Below are 16,200 nucleotides of genomic sequence, written 5' to 3'. Positions count from 1 at the left end.
TCCAACTTCTAAGTCTCATACAGTTCTTTTTTTTTTTTTTCAAAGCATCACAAAAAAGAAGAGCATGGAAATCTAATGGAGGAATATTGCATTACTCTGTAATATTCTAGTCAACTAAAAAATCATTCTGATTTGCCTCTATAGTCATAAAGAATACCTAATAGACATAATAGGCAAGATTGTGGCAAACTCTATGAAGCCAAAACCCCAATTTTTTTAACCAATAAACTATTAATAAAAAATGACATAAGTGAAATTCAAGATTAAAATAGATTTAATATACATAACAAAAAGTGACAACATATTGACACCTTTTGGATCCTGATATAAATGATACATAAATACATTTATATGGGACACAGCTATGAGACAATGAGAAATCTGAACACCATTTAGCCAGTGGATGATGCTGTGAATTAGTATTTTCATAATGGCAGACAGGTAGGTAATGACTGCATAAAGTGACATCTACTGTGAGTACAGGGAAGTGAGCAGAGGCAGTGAGTGACAGGAGCTGAAGCTGGTGGCTGTGTGCACTTAAGGAGTGCAAAGACCTTCGTTTCACTCCTTGTACTTTGGTGAGCTCTGAAATTCTCCCTAACGAAAGGATATTTCTTGTTTCTAAGTAGTAGAACCAAGATTTAAATCCAGGTTTGTCTCATTATAAAGCTAGTTTTTGATGAATTTTCTACTTTGTCCTCTAAAAGTTAAGTATTTTACTTATGTACCTGGACATTAGACTTTCCTATGATTCATTAGCCAACATTCAAAAAATTATTCTCCACCCCAAAATATAATAAAATATAACTGACTACCTTTAATGAGATATAATTTTTAAAAATTAGATATTAAGTAAATTTTCCAGATTTTTTCTAGTTAAAAATTAGCTGTACTTAGAGAAAAATAATAATAAATTATTCAATTAAAAAATAAAAAAATCAGCTTCTCTGGTATATCACAATGGTCTCCTTCGCTGGGCATCTGGGAGTGTGCAGCGGGTTTTGGGTGTTCCCGAAACCTGGGGTGACTGGATTCAGCAGGTGGAGCCCTAGTTGCCCCTGTGTTGCGTTTACCCTATCTCAAAGCTGACAGGACCCCTCCAGAAAAACCCCACTAGAAAAACCCCCTGATGAAGGGAGGAGGGGGAGGCTTTGCTGCCTGGGGTGATACTGAGGGGATACTCTACAAGGGGAGCACGGGGTAGACACTCACTGCATTTGCTTTCTTAGCACTTCTCTCTAAGGCCAAGGAAATCAGCGGTAAGAGGACCGGCACCTAAAGTGTCCACAAAGGGCAGTTACCAGTACTAGTTCCTCTAAAGCCAGACAGATGGAGGATCGACAAGGTGGGATTCAGCCACTGGGAAACACTCTTTCTCTTGATGTGAGAGAGGGCCCTCCTAGAGTGGACAGATTCCAGTAAGAACACAATGAACTGAGAGCTGATTGTTCCCGGCATCACTGAACGCAACAGTTGCAGTGGGCGCCTCCTCCTTTACTTTCCTATCATCTCATCCACACAGCCAGAAGAAATCTGTTATTCAACAGCAATAAAATGAACGTGTACAGTTAGAAAATCCTACAAGTTACTACCAAGAAAATGATCAACATCTCTTATGGCTATCACTTGTGATGGCAACAAGGCCCACATTACAGTTGGGATCTTCCTTCTCCTTCCTTTTTCTTTCTCTCTCCCCCCCCCCCCAGACGGGGTTTCTCTGTGTAGCTTTGGTGCCTTCTCTGGAACTCACTCTGTAGCCCAGGCTGGCCTCGAACTCATAGAGATCCGCCTGCCTCTGCCTCCCGCAGATTGGGATTAAAGGCGTGTGCCACCACCTCACAGGCCCCTATGCTCAAAGCTTGGTCATCAGTCCGTGGTGCTACTGAAGGGCAGTGGAACCTTGAAGAGATGGGTTCTAGTGGAAGTCAGTCACCTTGAGCATGCCCTTAAGAGAAACACCGGGACTCTGACCTTTCCTGTCTTTCCAGGCCAGTGAGCAGTTTGCTTGTCATATATTTCTGTCATGATGTTTGGAATGGGCCAGCTGGTCATGGACTGAAACTTTCAAAGCCATGAGCCAAATAACCATTTTCTCTTTTGGATTAATTCAAATTTTATTAATGTTCTGTTTACTTATGTTGGGTGGGTACAGAAACAAGGCGCTCAAAGGACAATTTGCAGGAGTTGGTTCTCTGTGTGCCAGGTGGGTTCTGGGGTCAAATTCAGGTACCCGGAACTGGTGGCAAGTGCTTTTATCCACTGAGTCATCATCTCACTGGACCCTAAATCAATTTTTTTCCTGGGTATTTTGCCACAGCAATGGAAAACTGCCTATCACAACCAACAAAGTCAGAGTAGACTCATGTCATCCATTTCCTAGATCAGAACTGCAAAAGGATGAGAGGCAGGTACAGCTACAGGAGTGTAAGTTATGGCATGCTTTCTTGTCTGGGTGTCACAGAAAAATCCATACAAAAACTCTGGCAGAGTGGGGCCCACGTCCTCTTGAATATGCTTTGACAGTACCTCTTGCATGTAACTGAAGGAAAAGGAAATAAACGGCAGGCTCACACGTAGGCGTCTGATGGTAGGAACAAATGTGTAAACTCAGTTTAAGATAATAATGGAGGAGACAAACACTGCTTCCAACATCTCTATTTCAAAAGGCCAAGAGCATTTCTCGGGGTTTTGTAAAGGAATTCTACCAGGCCAAACGGTGAGACAGAGAGAAAGGATGTAAACAGCACCTGCACCTGGGCTGCTGAAGTGCAGACTAGAGCTTTTTCTTTCAGATACCTTCCACAATTACTTTTGCTATGAGTTTCCACAGACACAAAGTACACTAAAGAGATGATTACCATCCATATTTGCAGCATATCCACTGTCATTCGCCAAAGTGGAATATGGTTTTTCATTCTGCGGCAAGACTCCTGCAGCCATAGTTGTCTGTTGGAAAATTGAAAAAAGAGATTATTACTGAGCTAATCATGTTAGACATCTGCTGCCCAATATGGCAGTCATTAACTATGTGGTCCTTTCTTCTCTCCCTTCTCTGTGTGACTGAACTCAGTATTCCACTACTGAGCTGCAGCCCCAGATTACTATTTTAAAACTTAGTACAAAGAAGGGTAAACTAAAGTTGGGTATGGTGGCACACGCCTTTAATCCCAGCATTGGGGAGGTAGAGGCAGGTAGAGCTCTCTGAGTTCAAGGCCAGCCTGAGTTCTAAGGTTCTGTGAGTTCCAGGACAGTCAGGACTATGTGGAGAGACCCTGTCTCAAGAAAAAAGATAGTGTAAACTATCTCACTAATACCTTTTTATAACTGAGGTTGTCCTTTGACCTCTACATGTGCCCTAACATGCACACATCTGCACTCTCTCGGACTCACGGCACACACATTATACACAGATACAAATAAATAAATAAATAAATAAATAAATAAATAAATAAATAAATAAATAAAGGCAAATCAGATGCTAGTACTGTACAGAAATTCTTGCATTTTTAGTTACAATTATTATAATGTTAAACTGTTGAAACCTTTTCTTTGTCACATTTAACTTAATGCTTTATGTTCTGAATTTATACTGAAAATTCACACAAAAATGAAGATGTAATACTGCCTATATCTGATTTCTGTGCCCTATTTTTCTACTCACAATCATGTACTTTAGTACATTTTGACTCCTTGGGAAGAAAAAAATACTCTAGCAAGAAGAGGGTATTTTTGTTTTTTAGAATGCAGTATTTCCCATCATAGTGGCTTTTAAAGCACAGTCCCCCTTCTCCACATGTTCAGTGTACTAGCTACACATCTCTGGCTGTCATCATTGTTACATGTGTGACTAGGACAGCACACAGATTTGTGTCCTCAAAAGGGCCAACCACACAAGGGAAGCAGACAGGAGGATCTCAAATTTGAGGCTACAAAGTGAGGCACCGTCTCAAAACCAGAAAACACAACTCCAACCAACCAACCAACCAACCAACCAACCAACCAACCAGCCAACCGAAACTCTTGGCTGTACTGTAGCACTAAGATCTGAGCTCTGGCAGCACACACCTCTGTCAATACAGGGTATTGACTGGGGACACAGCTTGGTGCTAGTGCTCTTGCTCAGCATGCTGGATGGAGGCTGGCTTCAATCCCTCTCACTGCAAAAAGCCTCCACCAAAACAAAACAAACAGTATAGAAGAATTGAAAGTCTGACTGCTTTAATTACTGTCTAATAACTCGAGTTACACCTTCAATTCTCACAAGTCTGAAATATGTAATAAAAAGTCCATTTGAGAAACAGACTAGGACTTTCAATACCTGACAACAAAATCAGCTCTCCTTGCATCTGCTCAGCTTACAGCACGCTGCTATGCAGAACCCTTTCTCACTGCGGCTGTCAATCTGCCGTGATCTGGGAATATGGTTGCCTCAGTTTCTCCGCTTTAGAAATCAAAGCTTTCCTCTTTGCCCACGTACCTGCAGCCCCTCCCTCTTGTTTCCCCTTTTGAGCCCCATCTCATCCACCTTTCTCAAGGAAATCCTGGTTACCTTTCCAGTAGGTCTTGACTTATTAAAGGAGTTCATTGGATTCTTTAGAAATTTTCTTTGAAATGTTTGCAGAGGCTGCTCCCTGGCCTTGACTTTGGGCTGGTTTAGATGCACTGCCAAGGCTAACCTTCCTATGGATTTGCCCCAGGTGTCCAGAGTCCTTCCCACTCTAGCTGACAGAGAACTACTTGGGACAAGTTCCCTGACTTCTTGCATTTTCCTGGTCTCAGATGGTTTGTACAGATCAGTACTCACCAGACTCTGCAGTTCAGCAAAGCTCTGAGGATGTTCTCTGGTGGGTCTCCCTCCCCTCTCTCAGAGACCTTACCTATGCAAATCCTAGCTATGTTGGTTCCACTGAGTTCAGCCCTCTGTGCATCTCTGGGAAGGCCTGGTCCCCTCTCTAAGCCCAAGTCAGGAAGGCAGCTGGTGCAACCTTAAAGTCACCGTGCTTACATCTTTAAGAGACTGAAGCCATGGCTGCCTGCTTTCCAATCATTTTTTATAAGGTTGTCTAAAATTTGAGTTAAGATGACACATTTGCCTTATTTATGTGTTAGAAGTAGAAATCTCTCCACTTATCTCTGAAACAATGTCTACTGTATGCTTCTTTGCATAGAAACACAGTAGTTATACATAATTGCTGATAAAAAAGTCAAGATTTAAATATATTATAAAGTCAAAGTTCTGTGTTTAAATCTTAATTATCCAACTGCCATTTATATGAACTGGTTTAAGCTTTGATTTCTCTTGCAAAATGAGGATTGATTATATATGTACTTTCATAGGTTGTAAGGAAGAGAAAGATTGTGTGTATGTGCATGTGTAAACATGTCTAAAGCAATGCCTGACACAGAGTAAATGCTTGTTATTTTACTTGCAAATCAATACTGTAATTTTTGTCCATTCCCTTCCTAGGTTATAGTCACTTCATTTTGCTCCTACCTTAAAGTTTGTAAGAGATTCTCTGCATTACCTGTCTAATTGTCCTGCTAGTAGTCAGTAACAGCTGAGCTTCCAAGAAGTCTTAAGAAAACATTAGCTCCATTCACAACTAATTTATTCATATGCCTAGCTAGAGAACAAGGAGAGTTTCCGTTTTCATCCTGACATTTCACTCTGTGATCGCACATTATGTAACTCCACTTCCTGACTCAATGACAAGTGTTTTGCTCACTCTATCCTACAGCAGTTCTTTTATCCCTAAAAGCCTCCCCCCATGACTCAAATGTTTGGAATTAGTCACACATTTCACTAATTAGTACCTACTACTTAAAACTTGAGTACAGTCATGAACTATTACTCATGCGGCTAAGGAGAACAGTCAGGAAGTAACGTTCTACTTCCTAATGAATTCACTTCCCAGAGACTAGGCTGTGAGCTACTGAAGAACCTCAGCTCTCTCTTCTATTTTCTGGATGCATTGGTGTTTTGTGGATTCCTTAGAAAGAATTTGTGAGGTGCTTTGCTGAGCAAAGGCTCTAAGCTTTCCCTGATGTTCCCAGCTCAAGCACTACACTTTGGAAGTGTATCACGGTCACCTGGGTACCTGTGGAAGGACAGATCCCTTCTTGTCCCCATTTCCAAAGTGTTTGAGTTCTGGAGCAGCACAACACTCATGTATTACCAATTTACACTCTTGGTCATTCTGATGTGTGAGGTCTTGTGTCCACTCTTATGGGCAACAGTGTCAGTATAGTAAGATTCCAGATAATAACCACAGAAGCTCAAGAATGTGAATGAATTTATCCCAGCCATGTAAACATTATGGTGCTCAAATGGAAGCATATTTTATGCCCATTCATAACATGATAATAACCAAATGATATTAGCTCACTCCATGTCAGAAATAATACCAATTCCTTTATGTATTTTTATCTCATATAATCCTTATCACACCCTATTACATGAGATATCACAGTTATTCTCCTTTTAATAGGCTTTTATTTTTTACATTTATTTAGTGTGTATGCACAGCACACACATGGAGGTCAGAGGACAATTTTGTAGTGTTGGTTCTCTCCTTCTATCATGTGGATCCCAGGGATTAAACTTAGGTTGTCAAGCTTAGTAGCAAGTGCTTTTGCCCATGAACCATCTTGCCACCATCTGGACTTAATTATTTTTAGATTTATTTATTTTAAAGTTTATGTAATGTATTTGTGCCTTAGTATATATGCACTACATGTATGCAGGGGCCCATAGAGGACAGGTAAGGGTGTTGGATCCTCTGGAACTAGAGCTGTGGGCAACTGTGAGCTGTCATGTGGGTGCTGGGAACTAAAACCTGGTCCTCTGCAAGAGCCATCTCTCCAGCTCTGACAATGTTTTTAGAGTAGTTTCAGGCATACAGAAAAATAATTAAAGTAAGACATTTTCCCATCTGCCCCCAGGCCCTTTTCTACTTCCCAATACAGCATCTCATATAACCGACATTAATCTACAGAGTAGGACAGAGTAGAGAGCCTAAACTGACACATCACTATCACCCAAAGTCCCTAGCTCACGCTAAGCTTCTCTTTTGCTGTTATGCATTCTATAAGGTTTAGAAAAATCCACCCTTACAATACTCTACAGGGTAGTTTACGCTTTTAAAAATCCTCATATGCTCTTCCTATTCAACCCCCCCTTTCCCAGGGTCCGGCAACCACTGAACTGCCTACTACTCTCCAGTTTTGCCTTTCCCAAAATGTTGGGCTCACACACAGTGGGAAGCCTCTGCAATAGACTCCAGCACTTAGTCATGGTGTGTTATCAAAGCACTGGAAAGGTAACTAATACATTACTCCATGACCAAAATAAATGACTCTTCAGACCATGAAAAGCAAGGGAGGAACCTTAAGCACACATTTATAAGTGCTGGAGTCTATTCCTGATTTATGGTTTCAGAGGGATAAGAGTTCATGATGGCAGAGCCTAGACATAGCAGCAGAAGCAGGAAGCTGAGGTTCACACCTTGAGTGGCAGCAAGACACAGAGAGAACATGCAAGAGTGTGAGTCTTTAAACTCCGGAGACCTGCCTCCAGTGACATACTTTCTCTAGGAAGGCCAAACCTCCTAAAACTACCAGCTAGTATTCAAACATCGAAACCTATGGGGGATGTTCCCACTCAAGCCACCACAGTCCACTCCCTGTTCCACCCCCTAGGTTCCTGGCCATGCACCTTGAACTCCTGACCCTCAATCTCTGCATCCCAAGTACTAGGATGACAAGTACATGCTACCATGCCTAGCATGTCACTCTACTTCCAAAAACCCTCCACATAACCCACCTTAAAATTTAAGTCATCCTCACTTATTAATAGTATCATGATGAAGATATTCTAGAATACTATAGCATTTACTTATAGAAAAGACATTTTCTGAGGAGGGTCTGCTTTGCCAGCGTCTGCACTTCTAGAACCCAGCATACAGTAAGGACTCAGGATTAGAGGAGTGAACAAAAGAACATGCAGTAATGGTACCCGCTACCACCACTAAATAAGAATCTCCATTTTCCATAAAGTAGGAGCTGGAATCATGCCTCACTTGTCTCAGCAGCACCAAGAGCAGAGCTGTGTGACAGAACAATGAAAATGTAGGGAACAGCATCATAATCTTCTCCGATGTTTTCCTGAACATAGTTAGGTCTCTAATTTCTGGTAAATCTTTCATCTGACAAATTTGTGTTTTTTTCTAATTCCTTAAGGGATTGAATCTGTTTTCTTCTCAGCCCCAGCCCATATTTCCTCCCTGTTAAGATCCTTCCCCAAAAGCCAATTACATATTTTACTCACATCTCCTTATCCCGTAGGGCTGAGTAAAGGTTTACCTAGGTCTATGTAGGCTCAGACACTATTAAAGCAGCCTCCTATAGTCCTCAGGGGCAGGACTGAAGGCCTTCTTAAAAATATCATCTATCTGGCAGTTTAGTATTAACTTCACTGGCTTCTGTGATCTCACACTTTAACTACACCTTAGGGAAGACTGCAAGGCTCCCAGGAGGCAAGTCACACACCACGGAAAACAACACTTCAGGACACTCCTATTTCATCATTTAGAGAAAGATGCTGCTGGAGTCATAGTCTTCTGAAAACACTTCATGACAAAACAAACGAGGTGCACTGGTAGCCTAGCTGCAGCTGTTCCTTATCCCTACCTTTTCCTGCTAGTAACTACGCCTGGCAAGTTACCCTCCAGGTCTGACCCAATCTCAGATGAAGGCACAGACACTTCATCAAGATGGACAGTTCCCACTTCAACACCCATCAGAATGATCTGGTGGGCTGGGGATTATGGCTCAGGAGTAGCAAATGTCTTACACAACGGTCAGTATCAGAAATAAAAAAGAAACTAGTTAAATGGTATAAAAACCCAGTTTGCCTGCCTCCACCCTCATTTCAGACTCAGAACATCACAAGGCTGAGAATCTTACTTGTAACTGGCCCCCATGTGATGCCTGCACACTCAGAACCACTGTACTAGGTAAGCAGTCTACACAGACCTAACAGCAGGTGTTTAAGAGTGTGTCATGGAGGACTGCTTTCTGGATTTCTTGAGCTGTCAACATTAAACATCTTTTTACGGTTTCTGAGCCAATCCTCATAATATCATGGAATATACTGAGAAGCCCCATATCCTCAATTAAATCAGGAAACTGGCTAATATTCCTGGGTGAGACTTGGGTATTAATGTTCTTACCAAGTTTCTATCTTAAACCAAATTTCCTGAAATTAGGAAATTGCTATCAGGCTAATGTCAGTAAAACCAGGCTGCTCAAAACATGGGCTACTTTTTGGCTAAGTACCAGATACCATACCTCTTTGAACACCATTATGTGAACTGCTATCATGTTCATTATTCAGATATTCCTTTTAATATATAGTGATATATATATACTTATGTAATATATATATATATATATCATATCTTTACATACTTGGTGATATTAAACTTTTTTCAATCAACTAGGGTTCATCATGAAAAGCTTAACATGGCTCATTATTTGCTTTATTTGTGACTACTCATTTCTAGACTAGAAAGGATTGAAGACTGTTTACCACTTTAATTCCTGACAAGAAAATATGTGAAATACATTACAAGTGCTTGGGCTACAAGTCTGGGTGACTTAAAAATATGGCAGGAATGTTTTCCTAGGGCTTCCCAGAATGAGGTCAAACCTTCCACAGCAAGACACATAGGACAACTGCTTTAAGCTGAGCTCATATACTAGCCTTTCCTTCTTCCTGAGGACATGGTAAAAGAGTGTTGCAGAATTTTTTTAAAGACTAAGCACACACTGGGGGCTACAGAGCTTTCTGCTCTTCCAGACGACCCAAGTTCAGTTACCTGCACCCACATTAGGCAGCTCACAACTGCCTGTAGCTCCAGCTTCAGGGAATCCAATGCTCTCTTCTGGTTTCCATGGGCACTTGCACACGTGACATAAACTCACAGACACACAGACAGGCAGGCAGACATGCACACACATGCATGCACACATAAACTCTCATGCGCGCGCGCGCGCACACACACACACACACACACCAAGATCAATATACACCCTTTTTAAAGTAAGCACACAGAACAAAGAGCAAGAGTAGGCCAATTATCTTAGCAAGCTTCTGGAGGGCAGAAAGCATATGAATATGAAGGGACAACAGAAATCAAGCAGAGGGCTTCGGTCCAGAATGCAACCATGAAAGTTACTGACTTATGTTTCATCAAAAAAGATGGTACTTGAGCCAGGTATGGTGGTACATACCTTCAATCTCAGCACGCAGAAGGCCAAAGCAGGCAGATCTTTATGAGTTCAAGACCAGCCTGGTCTACATAGCAAGTTCCAGGTCAGGGAGGGCTGCATAATGGGACCTTGTCTAAGAGAAAGGAAGAAAAAGAAAGCAAGATAGAGAGAGGGAGGGAGGGAGAAAAAAAAAGAAAAGATGAAAGGCCAGTGAAATAGCTCAGTGAGTAAAGATGCTTGTGCACATGCCTGGTGACCCGAGTTTATCCCAGGAACCCACAGAAATGCTGAAAGAGAGAACTGACTCCATAAAGCCGTCCTCTGACCTCCCCGTGTGCACTAGGGCACACGTGCCTCTCCTGCTTCCCACATCACCCACACATTCACACTCTGAATAAGACTTTTTAAAAGATGACATCAGAGCTGGGCAATCATGACGCACACCTTTAATCCCAGCACCTAGGAGGCAGAGGCAGGCAGATCTCTGAGTTTGAGGCCAGCCAGATCTACACAGAGAGTTCCATGACAGCCGGGACTACCCAGGGAAACCCTGTCTCAAAAAAACATAAAATAAAAATGAATAAATAAAAGATGAAGTCAAAATAGAATGGGATGACCATTTTTCAGTGTTAAAAGAAACAGATGGTCAACTAAAAATTTTATGTTCAGCTAAACACTCTTTCAAATGTAAAGAAATCTATACATTTTCGGGCTAAAACAAAGCAGAACAAAGCCTGAGAGAAATTTTTGCTGGCAGATCTGACCTAAAAGAAATGCCAGTCTCTCAAATTGAAATAAAAGGTCACTAAAGGGTTAACTCTCAAATCTACATGAAAAAGTAAAGAACACCAAGAAAGGTAATTTTAGATGCAATTCTTTTTTTTTAAACCAGTTCTTAAAGACATCCACATGAAGTAATAACAATAAAAATGAATTGGTAATGTTACATCATGTAAAGATGTACTTTATGATAATAACAGTATAAATAAGGGGGAGGAAAAGAGAAGTACACTGGAGAAAACTTTCACATAGTACTGAAATTAAATTAGTATTAATGTAAACCAGGATGTCTTCAAATAAGAAGCTAACTGTACTTTCCAGAACAAGCACTAAAAATTTATTCAAAAGAGAGAAAAAGAACAAGGAAATGAAAAGGGCCTGAAAAAAATCTAAAAGAAGGCAGGACTCAAGGAACAAATGAATACAAAATACATAAGGCATATAAAATAGAGAAACAGCAGCCATAGTTCTGATTTATCAATAATTATAATAAATGTAAATGGATCACACATCTAATCCAAAAGCAGTGATGGATATAAAGTAAAAGATTCAACTATATGCTGCCTATACATTATCAGTACCAGGAATAAAAGATGGGTTATCATTACTAACCCCGAGGACATAAAAAGACAATAAAGGAAAACTAGAAAGCAGTATCGATCTACAGATATTGTCATTTGAATAGAACTCAGTGAATTCCTTGAAGAACACAACTACCAAAACCCACTTAAAGAGATATAGATAATATCAATGTCATGGTACCTGAAAAAGAAATTGACTTAGCAAACATCTGACCACATCAGTCCTCCCCCAATACCAGACTCAAATGATTTCACTAGCAAACTCTATCAAGCACTTAGGACAAAATAATGTGTATATACCAAAACTACATAAAGAATAGTCTAAATCTAAGAAAACTGTTTGTTTTGCTTTTAATCACAGTTAACATCATCCTTAATACTGAGAAACTCAGTGTTTTCCTAAGATCACAGGAATGAAGAATATCCTCTATCACTGTTTGTATTCACCCTCATACTTGAACACACAGCTTTAAATTGGCTGTCTCTATCAAATCCTTCTCCTAATTGCTCAGGGAAATGAGTGAACATAGGGAGGAGGCAGAGTGTAAGAGCCAGAGGGGATGGTCTCTGATTCTTGTACCTGCCCTTGGGGCTCTTTTCCTCCTGTTGGGTTGCCTTGTCCAGCTTCAATGTGAAGTTTTTGTTTCATCTTATTATATCTTATTTTGTTGTTATCTCCTAGAAGCCTGTTCTTTTCTAGTGAGAAACAGAAAAGGAGTGAATCCAGAGGGGAGAGGGGGGATGGACTGGGAGGAGCAGAGGGAGGGGCTGTAGATCTGTAATCAAGATATATTATATGAGAAAAGAACCTATTTTTGATAAACGAAAAAAAAGTTTCAAACTTCTGTTCAGTCAAAGACGTTAAGAGAATGAGAAGAAGAAACAGACTAGAAGAAAATATCTGTAAATTACACAGTGATAAAGGCCATGCATCCAATTTATACAATTTACACAAACAAGTTAATTTAAAACACTATTGTCTTTGTTGTAAAAAGTAAACTGTTAATAATTAGAATATTTTTAATTAAGAAAACTTGAGTAAATGGTAGCATAGACTGGGTGTAGTGTACCTGTCTATGATCCCAGCACTCATGAGGCAGAGGCAGGAGAATTGCAAGTTCAAGGCCAGCATGAGTGACATAGCAAGAACTAAAAAAAAAAAAAAAAAAAAAAAAAGACAAAAAAACCCTATTTTAAAAAATTATCACATGCAATACTCACAGAATACAAATAAGTTACATTTTTAATCAGACTAATACATAATGACTTGGAAATTTGGCTGCAACAAGTTAAAAGGTAAAAATCAAGTTGCAGTACAATGATTTTTCACATAACTATATGAAAAAAATTGCAAAACAATAGAAAATGCCATTTGTATTACTAGATGGGGAACAATGACAACAGTTTTTGAGGGACTTAGGTTCAGAACAAAGACAGAATATATCACACTGTATTCCCTTCACACATTACTGCACTGTTTGACCTTAAATCACAAACAAAATTTTGATATAAAAAAGATGAGAAAAATAAGAACAAAGTAGAATCAAATATATGTATGAATATACAAAAATGAAGTTCATCAGTTTGTTTGCTAACTTTAAAAAAATGGTCCAAGAACTAAACAGACACATCATCAAGAACAGGCATTTAGCAGTGCACTCAATATAGGGGAAGAGAAAAATAAGCCATGATGTACCACTAAACATGAATTAGCATGGTTAAAATAAAGAGGGAAAAAAAGGTTCTGGGCTGTCAATGTGCTTGGCAGACAAACGCACTGGCTGCACAAGCCTGACATGTGAAAAGAGAATGGACTTCCCAGTTGTCCTCTGCCTCTGCACACATGCCATGGCATGCACACGTGCACATACTGCATTGGTAATATCAACTAAAAGTTAGAGTGTACACTAAGTCCAGAAGTAACTGTCAAGCGCTGGCAAAGAGAGAGAGAAATGGGAACACTCCTTTACTGCTGGTGAAATAAACACAAAATGAAGAGGAGTTCAGCAGTGGCTTATACAGCTAAACCAACAGTGTTAGCATGAAATCAAGAAATCATGTTTCCAGCTGATGTGAAAACTATATCCACTCAAACACCTGCCCATGAATCTTCCCAGCAGTATTATCTATGATGGCACAAGCCAGGGGCAGCCGTGACGTCACATCGTACTAGGAATGCTGCTCTGTGACTAAAATGAAAGAGCTGTTTATCTGAGCAGCATGGGAAAATCCTACAAAAAAGTTGTCTCTGATCTCTACATGTGTTCTGGGATTGTGCTAAGTGAAAATTCTAGTGTGTGTGTGTGTGTGTGTGTGTGTGTGTGTGTGTGTGTGTGTGTAATATGTGTGTATGTATATATGAATAACATTTATAGACTCTTTGGAAAAGACAAAAACTACACAGACAGAAAATTGGCCAGTTTCTGCAAGGGTTTTCAGGGCAGAGGGCTGACCAATTACAGCACAGATTATTTTCAGGACTAATAAACTATTTTATCTATCAGTGTCACTATAAATATATGTTATCTACTTATCAAGAACCATGGTTTTTGTTTGTTTGTTTGTTTGTTTTTTTCTTTTTCTTTTTTTTTTTTTTTCTTTTTTTTTTTTGGAGCTGAGGATCAAACTCAGGGCCTTGCACTTGCTAGGCAAACGCTCTACCACTGAGCTAAATCCCCAACCCCAAACCATGGGTTTTCATAACACAAAGAATATCTACTAACATTTTTTAAAATCCAAGATTTTAAAAAAAAAAAAAATCAACCAAGAGGGGGATGGGTTTCAGCACAGACCTCAGACTAAGGCAAAGGAATTTAACTACATTACAAAAGCAGGACAGAACCTCACAGAGGAGATGGGAAGAAAGTTCCAAGTACCTTTGGAAACGAACGGAAACAGAGAGAAAGAACTATCCATACACACTGGGTAATGTTTCTTATGGAGGTCACGTTAGCAATCCTAGTATAGTTCATGGACACCGACTAGAAAATATCCATGAAGAGATGCTGAATGTAGGAGCAACACCGACTGTGAACTAGGAAGTTACAGGTAAATGAGGAAGAAGTGAACCTTCTGCATAAGTATCTGCATTAGTCTGGCACACTGTGGGAATTCCTGGTAAGCTTAACAGAATAGTCTCATCTTATCTACAAGGACATGTTTCAAGGCTCCTCAGTGAATGTCTGAAACTGTGCATGGTAACAACTACAGGTGCCCTCTGCTCTTTTTAATGCATACACACTTACTATAGAATACTTTATAAAATGAACAAAATAAAAGATTAACAATAACTAATAAAATAGAACAATTATATTAATATACTGCTAATAGTTAGGTAGCTGTCTGAAAATACCTTATTATATTCTATCTACTGTGTGAGATAATACAATGCCTACACGACTAGATGAAATGAGGTGAAGGACACAGGCACTGTGGTAAGCCATTAGCCTGCTACACAAAGGTACACATGCATTGTTATATAATTGAACACAGTATTGTGACAGCCTATGAATAAGTGACTAATGAGTGGGTAGCATTCACAGCATGAGTACACTGGACAAAGGAATGACTCATGTCCAGGGCAGGAGAGAGTGGAGGGGGCAAGACTGCACCATGTCGCTCAGAATGGCATGCAATTTAAAACTTACACAGTTTTTATTTCTGGAATTTTCCACTTCATATTTCAAACTATGGTTAACTAGATAACTGAAGCCATGGAAAACGAAACCACAAATAACGGGAAATCACTACAATACAGGCATGTATGTTTTTACAAGTCAATATATATCCTACTAATAATATAAAGTATATATACTTTATAACTCTGGTCCCAGATGGATACCTGAAAGTAATGAAACCCTAACTGTGACGAGCACCTCAGAGCAAATCTGGTTTCTAATACCATTCTCCAACAATGGGGCCCAGGGACCCTTGCTGAAATGACTTGTTTTAGGGCTAGAGCAGAGAATATTCAAGACGAGCCTAGATCATCCTGTAGTGCTACAAAGCAGAGGAGGGCTCAAAACTCTGGCAGACAAGAATGTCAAAGGAAGAGAGGCCGAAGCAAGCACTCCTGATGGCAGGCACAGCTGGGCAGGCCTCGGGAAGGACTGAGCAGTGCAACACTGCCGTCCCTGGCCAGCAGCAGCAACAACCCCACATGCACAGTAGCCACCTCCGGCCACTCAGCCACTTCCTGCAGCTTTTCTAACTTGAGAACATAAAATTATGTCACTGGGCAGGTTAATTTTCCAAAGTAGGAAAACAGCACACACACAAACGTGGGTCAAAAAGGACATCGACACACCAGTACATGTTCAGAGAGAAAGAGACCATGTGACAGGCACACATGAGCCAAGTCAAGCTGATAAATACAAACATCATGAGGTGCAGGATGGTGGGGTGCAAGGATGAATAAAATAGTCTGTGCTTTAAAAAGGAAGTGCTTAGTAAAAGGGATGAGAGACTATACCCCCGGATTAATGAATGTAGACATTCAAAGGGCTGCTGTAAGCAAGAGAAATAAGATTTGAGTATGATCTCAAGAATCAAGAAGAATTAAGGGTAG

At 40.2% G+C, this 16,200-nt stretch overlaps 1 protein-coding gene across 3 annotated transcripts in view; it reads right to left on the bottom strand.

Moving 5' to 3' along the window:
- Ptpdc1 (protein tyrosine phosphatase domain containing 1) overlaps positions 1 to 16,200 on the bottom strand; it is a 55,537-nt gene that overhangs the window by 32,253 nt on the left and 7,084 nt on the right. For all 3 annotated transcript variants that reach the window (XM_037205756.1, XM_028867664.2, XM_028867665.2), the window contains one exon: positions 2,859 to 2,946. In XM_037205756.1, coding sequence (XP_037061651.1) covers positions 2,859 to 2,940 — 82 coding nt within the window. In that variant the 5' untranslated portion in view covers positions 2,941 to 2,946. The remainder of the gene's footprint in view (positions 1 to 2,858; positions 2,947 to 16,200) is intronic.

Source organism: Peromyscus leucopus, chromosome 5 (genome assembly GCF_004664715.2).
Source record: "Peromyscus leucopus breed LL Stock chromosome 5, UCI_PerLeu_2.1, whole genome shotgun sequence".
Taxonomy (NCBI): Eukaryota; Metazoa; Chordata; class Mammalia; order Rodentia; family Cricetidae; genus Peromyscus; species Peromyscus leucopus.
The sequence above is the reverse complement of the archived record's forward strand: the minus strand, read 5'-3'. Positions and strand labels throughout refer to the sequence as shown.